Here is a 20594-nt window from a genome sequence, read left to right on the forward strand (position 1 = left end):
GCTGTACAGTTCCTGTTTGGATAGTCCTACCCTCTGTGCATTGCAGACTCTCTCTAGTGGCTCCTCCCTTCGTGTCCCAGGGGAATGTGCACACTGTCACTGTGGCAAGAGGCCAGAGCCCGGAAGATGAAAGGGCAAAGGTTTGCCAAGGGCAGGCAGGCTCCAAGGGTGGATGGGTGGAGCCTCAAAGGCTCAGGTCTGAATCCCCACCTGGCTAGATCCAGACAGACCCATTTGAAAACTGCCTAAGGACCTAAGGTATGCCTTAGAAACTCTTACTGTTGTGTTCTTCCTACATCTTATCAAACATACCTTCTTCTGCTTTCTTCCTATTGTTTTAACTTCTCTTTTATGGAAGAATGGCCTCTTGATTTCTGCCGTACTTTGTTTTTTCTACAGCCTTCTCCCTATCTCTCTCACTCTGACACACACACCTCCAATATCTCTAACTGCTTCCTCATACTTAGGCTTGAATGTGTCCATTTAAAGACTGACATTTTACCTAATTGTTTCCAATTTCCTTAGAAAATTTTCTGGGGTTCTTAGGGGTTCTTTACCTAGTACATAAAAGTTTGTAGTATACATAATTTTTCTTTACAAATCAATGTATTTCATTTTAGGACATAAAATTATCCTTATATAGCTTTTTTGAACTCCAATTTATTAGTTAATGTATAAATCTCTTCAACTTAAAAAGAACCAGGTCAATGAAAATCTTTAACTTATGCCCCCGTAAGTATTTTTGAGTCATACGTTTCTCTTCAATACTGCAAAGTAACGTGCCTGTGAATGATGACTATATTTTTTGGTTGTTCATATTGTTACATTAACTTGGTGTATACAATTGTATTTACAATGACTGCAGCTTTGCATATAGAAACAAATACCTTTCTGGCTGCACAAATTAATTCAACTTCTGGTATTGTGTAAGAGGCCCGCTGTAAAAATAAATCACTCCTCCATGCTGCAGGGCACCTCTACGGTTCAAGGCCATGTGTATCTGGATTTGGGTGCCCTTCAAAATGTAGGAGAATTGACCTTGTATGAAACCAAAGTTTAAAAGTTACATGTTAAATTTCATTCACTCCATGCATTTATTCATCCAAACAGCATAGCCCTGGGACAGACTGCAGAGTATTGAAAATATAAAACATGAGGAGAAGGGGGAGGCATTTTATATAGTTCTTATAGTCATCATTTAAAAAAATTAAGAGTCTTGTGAATGGAACTCTTTATATATATAAATTTTCCACATATATATATATATAAATTTTCCATATATATATATCTGGAAATATATGAAATATATATATTTGGAAAACATAGCCCTTCTGGGAGCTTACAGTCTTTTGGGGAGTTTACTATCCATTTTCTTTTAAAATTTTCTGTGTATACATTTAGCCATTGTAGATACTTATTTTAAAATTTTCATTTTCTTCTCAATCTTTGAAGAAAAGGATACTTGATGTTTATCTTATCTTCATGGTGCTGATGCAGAACATCCTTTTTATAACCCATTTTGTTTATGTTGTATTTCAACTTAAAGTCACAAAAAAATGTAAATTTAATTTTAAAAAATCAAGAGTCTCCTTTGTGAGTCGAACTTTCTCTTCATATCGTTCACAGTTTAGTGTAACTGGATGGCTTGTCACTCACATAATAAACCACATAGCTGATTACAGGTTGTAGATAAGCATAATAGACTTTGCTCAGTACTAAGGAGCAGCAAGAAAACAGAGAAGTCTTTAATCTTGGTAAGTTTCCATCCAAAGCAGACTGCACAGTGAGTGTTCCTGGAATAACAGACACAGAGGTGAGGCCCAAGTGAATATGTATTCTCTGAAAAATCAGGGGAGGAGTTTCTTTAAAATGTGACATAAATGTAATTGTATACTATAGCTTTACCATTTTTTTAAAAGACTTAGAGAGAGAAAGCGAGCACGTGGGGTGGGGGGAGCAGAGGAAGAGGGAGAAGCAGACTCCCGGCTGGGATGGGGACCTAAGCCTAAGGCAGACACTTAACCAATTGAGCCACCCAGGCGCCCCATAGCTTTACCATTTTTTAGCTACATTTTAATGCCCCAAGTTCTAAGAAATCAAACATGCACTTAAATTGGCAATCAAGGCAAAATACTTTTCCTAAATCTTAAATTGAAAACTGTGGGGCGCCTGGGTGGCTCAGTCGGTTAAGCGTCTGCCTTCGGCTCAGGTCATGATCCCACGATTCTGGGATTGAGCCGCATGTGGGGCTCCCTGTTCGTGGGAAGCCTGCTTCTCCGTCTCCTCCCCCTACCCTCATGCTCTCTCTTGCTATCTCTCTCTCTCAAATAAATAAATAAAATCTTTTTTAAAAAATTGAATTTTCCGCTTATTTGCTGTTAATTTTCATATACGTTATTTTGAATAAGTCCATTTTCCTTTCTCTAGGCATTATGAAAAACCTACATTTCAGAGTCCTAACAATGCTAATAGGTCTTTATTTTACTGGAACAATGACAAACCCATCCAGAAAAAGCAGTCTTTTATTCAGTTCGGAGTGCCAATGGAATGGGTATCTTCTGACAAATTGTTCCTTTACTGGAAAGCATGATATCCATGTGGACAGACCCCAGCCAGCAGCCACAGTGGACACAAGGGCCAGTTTCCTTAGGGCTCTCTTACGGTCGCACATGAGAAAAGAAGACTGGAATACAAAACATCTGGACCTCAGTAACAATCGCATTCCGAACATCACCTTAAGCCCTCTTGCACACTTCCACGCTTTGGAAGTACTAAACCTCAGCAACAGTTCCCTCCTCTCCATCGCGTTGGATCTACGCAGTGCTAAGTCCTCGTGCAGGAAACGCCACAGAAGCAGCTGGAGGCACGGGCTTCCGTTTCTAAAGTTGTTAATTCTTCAAAGAAACAAACTCGCCAACATTCCCAATGGTAAGTATAATTTTAAAAGATGGACTAGACCAAGAAACAAGGAGATGTTTTATGCCCGTAAGAATTCCATGTTTGTTTTCAGTTTTGAAGAAACCACTGAAAGTAAAGCAATTTTATCAGGACAAATAAATGAGTTTCTTAGTGGAATTTCAAGTTATAATATGTGGAATTCATAGCCAATGCAATTTAATCTCCCATTACTGTAACCTACATTAATGTAATATAGATTTGTCAAGAGACACAAGGAGGTATTTAAGTGCTAAATAATAATGCATGATTTCCAATTACCTACTTTGATTATCAGTTATTTGCTACTACATATAGAAAGCACTAAGAAATAACTAGTTCATGTACTTTCAATGTGTAGCACAATTCAGATTATGTTGCCATATTTATAATATTTGTTTTCTTAGAATACATTTTGCATCTGCTTGTCTAGTTGTCCTCCAAATGTAGACTAGAAATATGCTAATGTATGATCAATATGTAAACTTTCTTATTATCAAATCAAAATCAGAATTCTTTTTTTTTTTTTTAAAAGATTTTATTTATTTATTTGACAGAGAGACACAGCGAGAGAGGGAACACAAGCAGGGGGAGTGGGAGAGGGAGAAGCAGGCTTCCCGCTGAGCAGGGAGCCCGATGCGAGGCTCAATCCCAGGACCCTGGGATCGTGATGGGAGCCGAAGGCAGATGCTAAACTGAGCCACCCAGGTGCCCCAAAATCAGAATTCTTTATCCTGGTTTCTAATAGGATACTCCACATATTCCTGTTGTTTAATAAATTCTCATCTCTTCCGGCACTCAGTAATCTACATGTTGGAGCTCCTTAACTGATCACCAATATTTTATTTAGAAAATATTAAAATTAAGAAAATAGATTCTGCTAAAAAAGAAAATGTAAGGATATTGTCTTTTTTTCCTCCATCCCAAGTTATACATATTTAGTTTTTCTTATTTTCCATTCTTTCCTTTCATATTTTTATTGTTTTGCTTTTTCTCCAGCTTTTGGTCTTGTGTTAAGCATCATTTTGACAGTAGCCTGCCAGGTGAAGGAATGACTATCCCAGTCATCAAATCAACAGAATTGTGTGAGAAGGGGAGGAGTCTTCTCTCCCTAAGCTTTTCCATAAAAGCAATGTGCAGGATTTTCAGTGTAAAGTATAAACTAATTGCATCGTATTTTGTAATTTTTACTGTATTATTCTTATTTTTAAAAACCCGTTATTACTAAAAATTTAGTAATTAAAGAAAAATCTAAAGGAAAAAACATAAGTCCTTCATGTAATACAGTTGACCATGGTGCAGGTCTACTTATATATGGATTTCTTTTTATAAATACCATAGAGCACTGTAAATATATTTTCTCTTCCTTAAAATCCTTATGATTTTCTTTTTTTTTTTTAAAGATTTCATTTATTTGACAGAGAGAGACACAGCGAGAGAGGGAACACAAGCAGGGGGAGTGGGAGAGGGAGAAGCAGGCTTCCCACTGAGCAGGGAACCCGATGCGGGGCTCGATCCCAGGACCCCGGGATCATGACCTGAGCCGAAGGCAGACGCTTAACGACTGAGCCACCCAGGTGCCCCAATCCTTACGATTTTCTTATTAACATCTTCTTTTCTCTAGTTTACTTTGTTGTAGGAATACAGTATATAATACATATAACATACAACATATTTGTTAATTGACTTTCTGTTACAGGTAAGGCTTCCAGTCAGTAGGCTTTTAGTAGTTAAGTTTTGGGGGAGCTTAAGTTATATATAAATTTTTTACTGTGTGGGTGATCAGCACCCCTCAACCCTGTGTTGTTCAGGGATCAACTATATATATTCTTTAAGTCTATTCCTCATGCCTATGTACATATTTTTCTTTCAAATTGGATACTTTCCATAGTATTTCATAATTTGTATTTTCATATCAGTGTATTTTGAACATCTTTATATAATTAAGCAATCTCATAAATAATATTTTAAATAGTTGAATAGCTTTTATATATACATATGTTATAACTGGGTTAATCAAACAACATTTAGACTATTGCCATTTTGTTTGCTATAACTCTTTGATGATCATCATTATAGCTACACATATCCATATGATATAACATATTTCTTAACGAGCATGGTAGATGTGAATTTCAACCCCTAAATTGAAGTGTACTAGAGATATAACCTTCTATTGTCTATAATTCAACATAATTTCTGATTCTGAGCCCCCGTTCTAGTAGGGTCAGTTGGGGAAGGGGTGTAGAGATAGTTGTACTTAACATCAGTCTTCCATGAGCTTTCCTCTGCTTTTCCCCAAATTTGTACCACAGCTCTAGAATCTTACACCCTAACAAGTGTGTGTGTGTGCACATGCGTGTGTGTGTGTGTGTGTGTGTGTGATGTCCCTTACCCCTGCCAGCCGGAGAACATTTCAGTTTTTTCAGTTTGGAGAAAATTCTTCCCATTTTTTTGTTTCTTCAAAACCCTGTTTAGATCTAGAAATTCCTTTCCTCTAAAGGTTTAGGCCTTTGGAAAACAAAAGCCAGAAAGACTTGTAGACTCCTCTGTTTTCTGCCTTGCACTGTGCCTCCCCTGGGGTAATTAACACAGAGCCTACTTTCTGGTTGAATGGGGAGAAATGGAAAGAGAGACATAGAGATAAAAGATTAATATATCAAAATATTATCCCACCACTTAACATATCTCCTTAAGGCAGATGAATTCCCAAGAGCTAATTGGAGGTCAGAGGGAATACAATTCCATTTAAGGATCAAACACCTCTATAAAATGCACATACAATCCCATCTTTCTTTTCCTAGTTGAACTTCTGCCTCCCCAAAATATCAGGAAAAATGTTACACTTACAAAGGAGAAGAAAAAGTGAAATGAGCAAATCATGTATCTGAAATTCTATTAGAACTCTAGCAGATGAAACCATAGAGAGATGAATGAAACCAATCGATGATGGAAGGCCAATGGAAGCCCTGAACCTAACTGGATATAATTCAGAGTTCTTTTATCCATAGCATTTTGTGATTTGAATTATTTTCCTCTAATCATCACATATTTCAGTTGAGCCCCCTGTAACATCCCTTTGCCATTCTATGATTTTAGGACTGTGGCTCAGTCACTCTGACTTTGAAATCCCATTTTGGAGGGAAAAAGCTGGTAAAGGGGAGGTGCTGCCTGGAGTACCATTCTATTTCTGACCTTCCCTTTGTTCTTTGATTCCTTTGTTCTAAGCCTGTTTAAAGGTAGCATCTTGGGGCGCCTGGCTGGCTCAGTGGGTAGAGCATGCCGCTCTCGATCTTGGGGTTGTGAGTTTGAGCCCCACACTGGGGGTAGAGTTTACTTAAAAACATTTTTTTAAAAAGGTAACATCTTGATAATGTAATATTTACTCATAGAATTGTGAGGATTAAAGGAAAAATGTATTTCAAGAACCTACTGTAACATGGCATTTGGCATAATAAATGGTAGCTATTAAAATATGTGAAAAGTACTTTGTATACTTGTAAAGTACTTTGCAAATATTAGTTATTTTTACTCTCTTGGCACAAATTGAGAATAGCAGTCTATTTAGAAACAAATTATAAATTTGGTTTTGTCTAAATCTCAAGTTATCTTTTAAAATGTTAAATAACTATTGCAGTAGATGGAACTCCTAGCCCACTATAATTCATGAGCAGAGAATCATTTGTGTCTACCTATTTATATAAGTGCTGGCACTTGTTTAAAATAATAATAAATCAGAGATTCTCACAAAGTAGCAATCAAGCAACTGGCCTTGTAACACATGTGTACTTTTATAAACCATGTCCCACGTCTTCAAATGGTGACAGCTTATAGAAGCAACTAAAAGTTGCTTTCACTCAGGAAAGCCCACCTTTGTAAGAGTGAAAGCTCAAACTGACTAATCCAGAGTCAACTGATCCCATACCTTCAGGGTCAGCTCTGATGTCACCAACAACCTTCATGTTGGGAAAACACCCAGAGGAGGTGGCGCCAATGGAATTTACAAAACAGTTAGCTAGCTATGAATTTAAGCTTACTGATGAGTCCACCTTTCTCCCAGATCTCTGGAGTACAGTGTTAATGACAGAAAAATCAGTTTTAAAACATTTAAAACAATGGGATCAATCTCCAGTTAAATTATTCCTCCTTCATCAAGCAATATTCTTGGAGTGCCCACAGAGTACCTGGAAAGGTATAAGGACCAACATCTCACTGGGATTCCAATAAGGTTGACAGACCAGATTTGACAGGCTGACATTTACACACTAATTTCTGGAACTCAAGAGATAAATGTGTTACAAATGAGATGAAATAATACCCGACTTTTGAAACTGGTGGAGGAAAAAAAGAAAAACAAAAAAAAACAGTGTATGGTAAAAACAAAAATATGTTATATTCTTATTTATTTTTAGGGAATTATTTCCTCCTGATTGCTATTGGATTATGGAAATACCAATAACCTATGTTCTCAAAACCAGGTCAGGTTCTAAAATAACAACATGAATGTATGTCAGTAAGCTAAGAGGGCAAGGTCTTTGGCTCACCTATATAAAACTGACCATATTGAGGGCTGACCTTGTGAATAAAATATCTTGTCTAGGACCATTCCAGACTCTTCCAATTCTTAATACTCTTTGAACTTGAAGCCGTAACCCCTTGAATATCATTGTTTCGTGTCATCAGATTATCGCTTTTCGGAGAGCATTTAAGAAGTTCATAGTCCAAAGGAACATTCCTAGGCAATTTAGTGTCTGGGCGTACCCTCTATGGCCTTTCTTCTAATAGACACTGAGACAATTTCTTGTAAATAATAAAACACCTCTGGCCACTTAAATGCAAAAGCTAATCAGATTCCTGCTTCCCATGGCTTATGTGATCATCAGAAAGCAGTTCAATAAATAATTCCTTCTCCACAAAAGTGCCTCCGTATTTTCCTCCCAATGTTCAACTCCCCTCTCTTGAAACATGGAATCTACCCTCTCATGTCCATGCCTCAGCCTGTGAATGCCCCTCCCAACTTCTTTTGTTCACCTGAGTACTCCCCTCAACATTGATTCACCATGCAAAATTTTTAAAAGAACACCTTTCCCCCATTGAGAAATGCAGCCAAGTACTGTGGAAGAGTTTACTCAAATCTCCCAACTCTCTCCTGGGAGACCCTAAACAAACAATGTCATTTATGGGACCCCACCAGTTCTCTTAATACAATTAAACCTTTATTCTCTAAAATTGGAAGTAGATGGAAACTTTTCATGTAGGAGTTGTAACTGAACTTAACAGTCTTAATTCCCATCTGCAGAAGTTTACCTTCCTCTTGGGGATCTTAGCTTGATATTATGAAGGGAGTCAAATAAGGGGGTATCCTTATAACTCTCTGCCTTCAAAGTCCCTACCCCCCACCCCATGCTTAGGATGTTCTGGTCCCATCCTTCTTATTAACTCTTACACTCTTCTTCTATACTCTTATATTTCTTGTATTACTCTACCTGTTAATTGACCTTAAACAAGACACTTAACCTATAAAAACTTGCCTGTTTATTTTTAACTGAGGATGATGGTGTATACAGGGAGGATATGAGGGTTAGAGATGGTATTTGTAAAAACTTTATTTTTTTTTTTTAAGATTTTATTTATTTGACAGAGAGAGCACAAGCAGAGGGAGAGAGAGGGAGAATCAGGCTCCCTGGTGAGAAAGGAGCCCAATGTGGGACTTGATCCTAGGACCCTGGGGTCATGACCCGGGCCGAAGGCAGCCACTTAACCGATTGAGCCACCCAGGCATCCCGGTATTTGTAAAAACTTTAACACAGAGAGTGATGATACATGTGAAACATTTCTCACAGCATATGGTACATAACAGGTGCTCAAAAATGTCAGTTCCGGGGCGCCTGGGTGGCTCAGTCGTTAAGCGTTTGCCTTCGGCTCGGGTCATGATCCCAGGGTCCTGGGATCGAGCCCCGCATCGGGCTCCCTGCTATGCGGGAAGCCTGCTTCTCCCTCTCCCACTCCCCCTTCTTGTGTTCCTGCTCTCGCTATCTCGCTCTGTCAAATAAATAAAAAATCTTAAAAAAAAAAAAAATGTCAGTTCCCCTCTAGTGCCTTTTGATCATCCTGAGTCTCTAATTCTGTTCCCCACCATCCCAGTCTTTGCTGTGATGGTCACTTCTGTGATTTGAGGTACAGTGGGTAACTGTAGGTGATTTCCATTCTCTTTCTGCAAAAGTTCAAAGTTCATATGAAGTTCAGAGTGCCCATCAACAATTTCTGTTGTTACCGCTCAGACTTCTGTAAGTCTGTACATTGCTGGAGGCCCCTTCTCCTCTGTCTTCTGAGCACTCTTTGATCTGTCCTTTGACTCACTGAACCACACTGACCCATGAGACCATCACTACTATCAAGATAATGAACTATCTGCACCCCCAAAAGTTCCTCATGCCCCTTATAATTTATCTTTCCCACCCATCCTCTCCCTTCTGTCCAAGTAACCACTGATCTCCTTTCTGACACTATAGATTTGTTTGTATTTTCCATAATTTTATATTCATGCAATCATATGTACTTTCATTTTTGGTGTAGCTCCTTGCATTCAGCATAATTATTTTGAGATTTATCCATGGTGTTGTATGTATTAAAAGTTCATTCCTTTTCATTGCCAGAATTCATTGTATGGATATGTGTTTACCTGTTAGTGGACACTTAGGCTGTCTTTTCTGGCTATTATTAAAAAAGCTGCTAGCTAAAGGGATGGAGAAAGATAAACCATTAAGGGCACCTGGGTGGTTCAGTAAGGGTCTGCCTTCAGCTCAGGTCATGATCCCAGGATCCTGGGATCAAGCCCCACATCGGGCTCCCTGCTCAGTGAAGAGCCTGCTTCTCCCTCTCCCTCTGCTGTTCTCCCTGCTTGTGTTCTCTCTCTCCCTCTCTATCAAATAAATAAACGAAATCTTAAAAAAAAAAAAAGATAAACCATTTAGATAAACACTAGTCAAAAGAAAAGTGGAGTGACTATATTAATTTCAGACAAAGGAGACTTTAGAACAAGGAAACTATCAGGGATAAATAAAGCACTATATAAAGGGGATAAAGGGACCAATTCTTAAAGAAGACCTAATAATTTTATTTATTTTTTTTAAAGCTTTTATTTATTTATTTGAGTGAGAGAGAATGAGAGATAGCACGAGAGGGAAGAGGGTTAGAGGGAGAAGCAGACTCCCTGCTGAGCAGGGAGCCCGACGCGGGACTCGATCCCAGGACTCCAGGATCATGACCTGAGCCGAAGGCAGTCGCCCAACCAACTGAGCCACCCAGGTGCCAAGACCTAATAATTTTAAATGTGAATGCACCTAACAATAAAGTGTCAAAATATGTGAGGAAAAACTGACAACTGAAAAGAGAATTAGAAAAATCCACTATAGTTGGAAACTTCCAGCACTCCCCTGTCAACTGGTAGATGAAGCAGGCAGGTAATCAATAAAGATGTAGTTGACTTGAATATTACTATCAATCAACTTGATCTAATTGGTATGTATGGGATACTCCCTCCAACAACAGTAGAATACACATTTTTTTTCAAGCTTACATGAAACATTTACCAAGACAGACCACATTCTGGGCCATAGAACACACCTTAACAAACTAGAGTAACAAACAGAAATCATGCAAAGTATGTTCTCAGATTACAATGGAATTAAACTGGAAATCAGCAACAGAAAGCAGCAAACCCCTCAAATCTCTGGAAATTAAACAACACATTTCTAGATAACACATGTGTCACAGAAGTCTCAAGAGGGATTTGAAAATATTTTAAGCTAAGTGAAATTGAAGATGCAGTTTATCAAAATTTGCAGGATGTGGCAAAAGCAGCAGTTAGAGGGAAATGTATAGCATTAAAAGCATCCACTGGAAGAGAAGTCTAAAATCAATAACATAAGTTTCCACCTTGGGAAATTAAAGAAGTAAGAGCAATGTATGCCTAAAGCAAGCAGAAGAAAAGAAATAATAGAAATTGCAGCAGTAATCAATGAAATTGAAAACAGGGAAAACAATAGATAAAATCAACAAAACCAAAACGTGTTTCTTTGGAAAAAAGAAATAAAACTGATAATCCTTTAGCCAAACTAACCAAGAAAAAAAATAAGAAGACACAAATTGCCAGTACCAGAGATGAAAGAGGGATCATCACTACTGTTCCTATCAACATTAAAAGAATAATGAAACTAAGTCTTTGTGGTGATATATGCTTTCATTTCTCTTGGGTAATAAACCTAGGCAGAGAATGGCTGAGTTGTATGTCAAGTAGATGTTTAACTTTTGAAGAAATCGCCAGTGTTGTGTGCAGTGGTTGTTTTTAATTTTAAATTTTAAATTTTTAAATGTTTTAAATTTTAAATTCCCACCAGCATTATGTAAGAATTTCAGTTGTCCTACATCCTTACCCATACCAGATATGGGCCATCTTTTTAATTTTAGCCATACTAATAGATGCATAGTGGTATATCATTGTGGTTTTAATTTGGATTTCCCTAATGACTAATGATATTGAATTATCTTTCTGTGTGCTTATTTGCTATCTGTATGTCTCTGATGATGTATATAAATCTTTGGCCAATTTCTAATGTTTTTTAAATTATTGAGTTTTGAGTGTTCTTTATATCTTCTGGATACAAGAGTTTTCACAGATATGTGACTTGTAAATATTTTCTCCCAGTCTGTGGCTTGAGTATTTTTTTATTTTAACAATGTCTTTCAAAGAGCAGAATTTTAAATTTTTGTGAAGTACAGTTCATCACTTTGTTAGTTTATAAATTGTGTTTTGGTGTTGTATCTAAGAAATCTTTGCCCAATCCAAAGTCACAAAGATTTTTCTCCTGTTTTCTTCTAGAAGTTTTATAACTTTACTTTTTTACATTTTATATTACAGGTTTATGATTTATTTATATTTAGGTTTAAATTTAGGTTTTACATTTAGGTTTATGATAGTTTTAAAATAGTTTGAGTTAATTTTTTGTACATGGTATGAATAACTTATAGAAGTTTTAAAGATATGCAATTATTCCAACACCATTTGTAGAAAAGACTATTTTTTCCATCCTTTTACATGTATCCTACTCATGTTTCTATATTTAAAGTAGGTTTCTTGTAGGAATTATATCGTTGACTTGAATTTTTATCCAAACTTGGAATCTTTGCCTTTTATTTAGTGTTTTTAAACTATTATTTCTATCTATCATCTCGATAGTTTTTCTTTGTTCCTTCTGTTCTTTGTTCCCCCTTTTACCTTTTTCTGCCTTTTTTTGCATTAATTGTGTATCTTTAAAATGAATCCTCTTTACCTCCTTTGTAGGCTTATTAGACATAATTCTCTGCTGTTGTTGTGTTGTTTTAGTGGTTGCTTTGGGATTTCCAGTATACATCCTAACATCTTTATTTGGTGTTCTATTACTTGCCCGTAACACACGAAACTTAGAACAATATTCTTCCACCTCTCTTCTCCTGGTGTTTGTGCTAGTTCTGTCATACACTTTACCTCTACATATATATTGTGAGTCCTACAATACATGTTTACTATTTTTGCCCTTTTTGTTTGTTTTGTATGAAATGTTCATGGTGAAACAATAATGGTTGAGAGATCTGAGTTTCAATCCCAGCTCCACAGCTCTACCTACTTTGACATGGGGCAAGTTCTTAACTTCACTGCACCTAGGTTTTGTCATTTACAAGATGGTAACAACACCCAGGGCTTTGTGAGGATTAAGAGGACATGTTTGTGAAGTGCTCAGAGCATAAAGAGAGTATACAGTTAAACAGGAGTTTTAAAATGATTTCTTCCCTCCATGGAACTCCAAGGGTCCATGTTCCAGTCAAATAAGCAGCAAGATATTACAGGAACTATGAGCTCACAGCCATATATATATATACCCAGGCAAGTGCCATGACGATGTTAAGGAAACCATAGCTTCTTTTATATTGTTGTCTTATGCTGCATTTTTTTCTCATAGACCCATATGTTTGCATAATAAAACGTATAGGAAAAAGTCTTCACTCCATGAAGAAACATGTTTTCTCTAGGGGTTATATTCAAAATATTTCACAACTGGCCTATAACCGGCGCTTTCCCGCTGGGTTCCTAGGGCCGTGGGGCAGCCCACAAGGGCCCAGCAATGGTTATTTACAAACCAATATGGAAATATTTCTTACTAGCCTATGCCAGCTGAATATCAGCCTTGGTTCTCTTCCATTTTTTTTTTTAAACATGCAGCTTCGTGGCCTGTCCTTTGTTTTCCTGTTTTTGATAAGAGGCATTGAGTACAAAGAAATCATCTTCTTCTATAAGTGCCTGCCCCAGCTAAAGCAGGCAGCTCTCATTCAGCTCTCACAAAGCATTATCTTGTGCCAGTTGGAACTTTAATTTTTCAAGAGAAGCTAGAAATGCGAATTTTTGTGCTGAATCTTTATTGTTAGGTCAATAATTTTTAAATCTCTGTGTGGGTCAAACACTGTGACCTCTGGCTTATTGGATACATAGTATATTCCAGGCATTGTAAGAATTAACAAAAATATGAATTCCTCCCCGAAGGGACTAATCATCTGATGGAGAGGCTGACAGGCAAACAACAGTTAATTTTATAGTAGGATGGCGGGGGTATAACGGTTTGTATAACTAGTACTTTTTCTCGTGTGTATGTCTTATCACTCACTCAGACACAAGGATGCTATGCTCTATTTGTCCTCAGCACTAAGTGCCTGGCTCATAATGTTTTGATTGAGTTGTCCTAATGATCTCTTACTTAATCTGTACAGCTGATGTGAATATAAGATTAACACTGAGGTACAGCTATTTACATTAAGTCATCATCTCTGTATAATCAGTCTGATAATGAGTATCTTGCAGACAGTAGACAAGGAATAAACCCTTCTGGAATTGAACCAACCTGATCTGCTAAGTAGTAGTTGGTTAAAGACACAAACTACATGTGGGGGGCACCTGGGTGGCTCAGTCGGTTAAGCATCTACCTTCAGCTCACGTCATGATCCCAGGGTCCTGGGATCAAGCCTCACTTCGGGCTCCCTGCTCAGCGGGAGTCTTCTTCTCCCTCTGACCCTCCCCTCTGCTGGTGCTCTCTCTCTCTTTTGCTTGCTCTCTCTCAAATAAAATCTTTAAAGAGAGAGAGAGACACAAGCTATATGTAAGAATAGAGCAGAAGGGAAATGTGAAAATGCAGGGCATCCTTATGAGACTCATATGGGAAATCAGATTTGGAAGTCTGCTATGACTGGCACCTCCTTCCCAGCCTCTGTGTTCTGTGCCAAATGGGCCTCCTGGTTACTCTCTGGAATCAAGTGAAATACAAAGCCGGAGACCAAAACCCAATTAGATTCTTTTTGTCAGAAAACAAAACCTCGCTACAACTTATTACCTCTGAAAAATAAGCGAATGCCTAGAAATGTTGCAGGATCAACAAGAACTCTGGAGTGTTACTACTATTGATCACTCCGTTCAGCTCCCTCTCGGCCTTTTTCCTCTGCTGGCTCAGAACATGGGTATCTGTTTGCATGTGGCTCTTTTCTTCCCCAAGAACATCGGAATTCCACTCTAGGCTGCTCTGCAACAGAACCTTTTCCTTCCTACGCGGTGCATCGTGCGCAGATCCCCGTAGCCTCCGCCGTTCAGCGGGTCCTGCACGGACAGCCCGGCAGGGTGTCACAACTGTTTGACCGTGATAACCAACAGTAAATACCACCCGTGTGTACTTTAACGTGCTTTTCCATTTTAACAGGACTGTGGAAACTGAAGTCATTACAGAGTCTGGATCTATCCTTCAACGGGATAGCGCAGATCGGTTTGTCTGACCTTCGGCACTGCCTGCGGCTGGAAAACCTCTACTTAAAGAGCAACAAGATATTCAGGATTCATCCAGAAGCCTTCAAGGACCTCAAGAAGTTACAGGTTATAAAGTGACTTTTAGAGTATTTCAAATACGCAGACATCCGGGCCATTGCATTAGAAGAATATTTCTATGGAAGAGTTTCTCCACACCCAGGAGTAGGGGCTGTTAGTCAAAAACTCTATTTTAAGGCTCTGCTAAAATTGCTGAAGTCTCTCTCTTGCCTCAGAACTCAAACACCTCAGTAATGGACATGAATTTTACTCGAACATAATACTCAGCCACAAGAATTGGCACACTATTTTTCTAAATCAAATTAAACCCAACTCCAAGTGTCCACTTACCAGTTGGCAGGAAATTCAATCTGGGTTATAATTGAGGCTCCCACCCTGAGCTGCAAGGTGGGTCACAGGTCCCTGGGGTCTTGTGTGATCTGGAGCACTTGAGGAGGCTCCTCTGAGCCACCCCAGGGCCTGGGACGATATGGGGCTCTGAAGGCCTGCGACACTGGTGCTTCCAAACCCAAACAGGGCCCTAAATAATAACAGTGATCATAATAACAGCCCATACTTGTACTTACCACGTACCATATACTGCTCTGAACAAACATCGGACCCATCTCGGACCCCTCTCAGGCGCCTTGCAGTTAATCTCACTAATGCTGACAGCTATGAAGGGAAGGAACCCCCCACCCCCCCACCCCCCCGCCTCTGCCCCGGGCCAAAGCCCTGCTCCAGGCTTGGCCACTTCAGCCCCTGCCCCAAGCACTTTCCTCCACCCTCCCCACTCTTCTCTGGGAGATAATTTACAGTCTCCCCACAGTGCTCCTTTAGAAAGGCCAGGGGGCTTCCAGTGGGACATCTAGCGAGGTCTTGGGGAAAGATTCAGTCCCCCATATCCTCCATCACAGACCCTCACTCTTTAGACAGGCCCGCATCATTCGGTAGAAACCAACTGCGAGCCACATACGCGATTTTAGACGCTCTAGTAACTAGATTCAAAGTAAAAAAAAAGGTGAATTTTGTTTAGTAATGTATTTTTAACCCAGTATACCCAAATATTATCTTTTACCCATGTAACCAATATACAAATTATTAATGAGATACTTTACGTTGTTTTTCATGCTAAGACTTCAAACCCACATCCCAATGGGACGAGTCACATTTCAATGCTCAAAAGCCACGTTGTGGCTAAGGGCTGTCATATTAGACAGCATCGACATAGACAGCTGATTTTTCCCAGGTTTAAGAAAAGCGTTCTTCAAGTATAGGTGGGAGATGAATTTCCAACTGCCACCTGGCAGCCAGGGCCCCCAAGTCCCTCCTCTATCGAAGGGAGGGAAGTGAGGCAGTGGTAAGGTGGGTGGGCTCTGGGCTCAGTGGCCTGGGTTGGCTTTGCCACTCTGCGGCCACACCGTCTTGGTCAAGTCACCATGTCTCTCTGTGCCTCAGTTTTCTCATCTGAAAAATAGAGGTAACTTCATTCCTTTCTCATAGAAGGTTGTGAGAATTAAATGTTTTAATGCATATAAAGTGCTTCGAATAGTACTTGGAATATAGCAAGGTCTTTATAAATGTAAAGTGCACGTAGAAATTCTAAAGTGGCCACAATATCCCACTCTCTGAACATACAAATCTGATTGTGCCACTTCTTGTTAAAAATCCTTCTGAGCTTTCCCAACAAGGGCCTGGCCCCTGCCCACCTCTCCAGCCTCATGGCAAACCACTCTCCCTTGCTCACTGCACTCCATTTCTGTCTTCACACCAAGGCTGAGGGATCCCATGCTGATCCTTTGCCTGGGAAAACTAACTCTTCTGAATCTTTCCAATGTCACTTCCTCAAGCAAGCCTTCCTGGGGCCTCCAGATTGAATTCATTGCCCTTTTATATACACTTACAATGTGCTATGATTTTTCCTCATTGCATTTATCACAACTGAAATTATTTAGCTTTAGTTATGGTTAATTGTTAATGCCTGTACCCCCCTCTAATCTCTTCGAGGACATACATCATAATCTATTTTGTTTTCTAGTGCTTAGCATATGTCTAATTCATAACACATTTAAAAACACTTGCTGAACAAAGGAATGAATAAATGGATGATGGCCATGAATAGGTATATCACAAATAACTACTAATTTAGTCTAAAACTACACACATATTAGCTCATGATTTGGGGGTCAGGAAGCCAGGCAAGGCCCTGGGTCCTTCGCTAAGGGTATTTTAAGAGGCTGCAGTCAAGGTGTTGGCCAGGGTTGGAGACTCCCCTGAAGGCCCAGCTGGAGATGGACCCACTGCCAAGCCCACGTGGTTGTTGACAAGACTCAGGTCCTTGTGGGCTGTGGGACTGAGGGCTCAGTTCTTTACTGGTTCCTTACTGGCTGTCAGCCTCAGTCCTGAGCCACGTGGGCTTCTCCATAGGGCAGTTCACAGCATGGCGGCTTGCTTTAGAGCCTGAAGGAGAGCCTGCTAGCAAGAAAAACATCACAAGCTAATATAATGTCATCAGGGGAGTGACATCACATTGCTTTTGCCATATTCGATTGCTTAGAACCAAGTCACAGGCCCTGCCTGTGCTCCAGGGCAGGAGATTCCTCAAGGGCGTGAATACCAGAAGGCAGGACCGCTGGGGAGCATCTTTGCCGCAGTAATTATCAGAGCAGATGAGAAAGTCCGCTTAACTTGGCAGTGCTCCCCAGCTCCCCACAAATGAGTTGTTGGGTTGCCTGGGAACCTCATTTAGTATACTGTATACTGATCATAGGTGTATTTGTGTGGTGATTGCCCTATGTCTGTTGTTATTTCCTATGCATTTTTACTGTGCTTCATAGGTGTTCTGTAGCTCACAGGTAAGAGATGCTACAGGCAAACTAAAAGTGTTTTTAGCATAAAACATTTAGCCCCAAGAAATCATCTGTAATTCTCGCTTCACCTGAACTGCCCAGAATCATACAATTTCTCCTTCTCCATTATCCCTTCTACATGTTTGCCAATAACTCTAAAAACTGGTTTTGGAACTTGACGGAACTATTTGGTACCAGAAAGCTGAATATCAAAATAGATGTTGGTTTTTTTCTTTTTCGGGAGATGCATTTAGTACTTGCACTATGCTACGTGTCTTCCCATGTGGGAATCTTCAGAAGCCAGATGGGAGTTTTCAAACCATAAATTCATCCTCACGTTTAGATGGAACGAAGTAAGTTTCACTGGCATTTCAAATTAGCATTTCTTTTCTTAATCTTTCCCATTCTTCTTAGATGCAGTGACTTGTGTAGCAACATTAGTTGCCTCTTCCAATCTTTCTGTAGTGTACACCCCTTTCAAATGATGGTGGATGGCTTTTTCTTTAGGCAAATTAGACTGTTCTGCTTTAATCTTTCCTTGGAAATTACTCCTCCTGAGTCATTTTATTAGTTTTCTGTCCTTGCTCCAGTTTTGTTTTCAGTTCCATGATTTGTAATATAGTAAGATGCTGGGATGAAGAAAATGCAGATGTGCACTAAAAGGAAAATATCGGAGTATTCCACTCTGTTGCTGAGGAGGGGTACATAAGAAAGCTATTGATCACAGGCAAGGCCTGGCCAAGCGAAGTGGTTCTTTCTACCCCGAGCCCCCAAGTCTCCTCCTTCCTGTTTTCGGCAACCTTCCTTTGGGAGTCAAGACTACTTGGTTACTCAACACTGGAAAGGTCACTGTCACTACCTAAGTTCAGGGAGAATTCTGATTCTACACGTAGTGGTCGTGGTCATGGTGCTGTTTGATTGTTTGAATCAGTTCTTCTTAGGAATTTATATAACCCAAGATGCCAATGCTGTTTTTTCCCTGATGTTTATAAAACCATTGACCTGGATAACATTCATCCGCTCTGGCTTTCATTGATGGTCCAATTTTCTTTTCCTTTTTTTTTTCCCCCTTCCAGCAAGGCTTACATTTTTTTTTTATGATTTTCTGTTCTTCTAACTACCAACCCGCCCCTCCCTAAGCCCCACGACCCCCCACCCCCTGACACCTCCTGCTGCAGGCCTCCTCCACCCAGCCCTTTCCTCCCGTGCAGTGGGAGCCCAGGCTCCAAGAAAGCGTGTTCCAGAGTGGAAGTCACACAGCTGTGGAGCTAGATCAGATCTCAACTCTGCCAGTCCATTCATTCATTCCTTTCTCCATTATTTACTGAGGACCTGCTGTGTACCAGGCCCTGGTACTAGGGGCTTTGTGGTATGTACTGTGTGACCTAGCCCAGTTTCCTCCTCTGTGAAAAGGGGAGGGGAAGGTTGAAGCACCCAGTAGAATGCCTGGTACATAGCAGCACTCTGCAAATGGTAGCAAGAGCTACACCCAACTGCCTTCCCTGCTGAATCATGTCACAGCCATATCCAACTTCTGCAGATCCTGCTCTATGTTTCTAGAGCCACTGAAGCCTTTTTGGTCCCCAGGTTCCTCTTTGTTTCTGATTAGACTAGAAAAATTAGTCATCTTGTATATACCAGGTGGCCATGGATGCAGGGAAATGTACTACCACCCTTGAGATAATTGTTGATGCAAAAGATCTCTCTTTGCTACTTCTGGTCAACCACAATTCTTCTGTGTTCTATGTTCTCATGGCCCAGTGTCTTTGGTCACTTTCAAGATCACAGTGCTTCCAGAAATTCTAGACCTGGTATCTAATTCTAGACCTTGATAACCACCGGGAGTCTTGGTTTTGTCTAACAGTACAAATTGCAACTCATAGGAAAGAAGGGAGGGGAAAGGACTGGGCATCTAACATAGGCACCATACTTAAAGCTTTCACATACATCTGACCCTTACAACAACCCTAGGAAGGAGCCTCCTAAAAAGTGAACAGTTTGCTGAGGCTCACAGAGTTGCTAGGGGGCAGAGCAGAAATTTAAACCCAGTATTCTCTAACTCTCAAATCAGGGCTAAATTTGTATTGCCTCCCTAGCAATGTAAACAATACCTGAAACTAGTATTTATTTTGTCTCTAAATGTCTTGATTCACAGACTGCCCTAAACTTGTTTCTTCTCAAACAGGTGGTAGACCTCAGCAACAATGTTCTGACCACCATCCTGCCCATGATGGTCATTGCTCTGGAGCTTCCCCATCTGGAGGTGGACTTGGCTGATAACCAATGGGAGTGTGACTGCAGTGTGGCAGCCTTCCAAAAGGTCCTTTCTGAATCCTGGAGGAAAACATGGAATGTCATCTGCAGTAAGTCTGTAGGTAAGTCAGTGGCATCTCCTCTCCGAAGTGGTTCCAGCTGAACTGAGAAAAGCCCATGGAAAATTGAGCTCATTGGAAACCATGACAGTCCCCTTGAAAGCAAGAGTGCTGATTAGGGCTTAAGTCAGCCGCAGGCTGTGTCACAGAATAATCACTGGTACCTGTTTCCCTCAGTTCATGGATGATTTTCTTCACATGGTCAAAGAAACCTAGTTCAAACTGCTCAGAAACAATTGGATTTGGTCAAAAACAGTAATTTCACAGGGAGAGAAAAGCCCCAAAATGTCACATTTTTATCCCAATTCTTTTTTTTTTTTTTTTTTAAGATTTTTACTTATTTGAGAGAGTGTGTGAGCAAGGGCATGCACAGGAGCAGGGGGAGGGGCAGACGGAGGGGAAGAAGCAGACTCCCTGCTGAGCCCAGAGCCTGAGGTGGGGGGGGGCTCGAGCAGATTCCCAGGACCCCAAGATCACAACTTGAGCTGATCCCAGGACCCCAAGATCATGACCTGAGCTCAAGTCAAAGGCTTAACTTAACCAGCAGAGCCACCCAGGCGC

General features: G+C 40.1%; 1 protein-coding gene across 2 annotated transcripts in view; it reads left to right on the top strand.

The window, feature by feature from the left end:
- The first annotated feature begins 63 nt into the window (after positions 1–63).
- Positions 64–20594, top strand: part of LRRC66 (leucine rich repeat containing 66) — a 28949-nt gene continuing 8418 nt past the window's right edge. Inside the window, exons 1-3 of one of the 2 annotated variants that reach the window (XM_081812390.1) lie at positions 64–2928; positions 14712–14881; positions 19847–20036. In XM_081812390.1, coding sequence (XP_081668516.1) covers positions 2433–2928; positions 14712–14881; positions 19847–20036 — 856 coding nt within the window. In that variant the 5' untranslated portion in view covers positions 64–2432. Of the gene's footprint in view, positions 2929–14711; positions 14882–16376; positions 18015–19846; positions 20037–20594 lie in introns of those variants that run through there. The other variant, XM_081812391.1, reaches the window with a different exon arrangement.

Source organism: Leptonychotes weddellii, chromosome 2 (assembly GCF_054177405.1).
Source record: "Leptonychotes weddellii isolate Sample4059 chromosome 2, ASM5417740v2, whole genome shotgun sequence".
Taxonomy (NCBI): domain Eukaryota; kingdom Metazoa; phylum Chordata; class Mammalia; order Carnivora; family Phocidae; genus Leptonychotes; species Leptonychotes weddellii.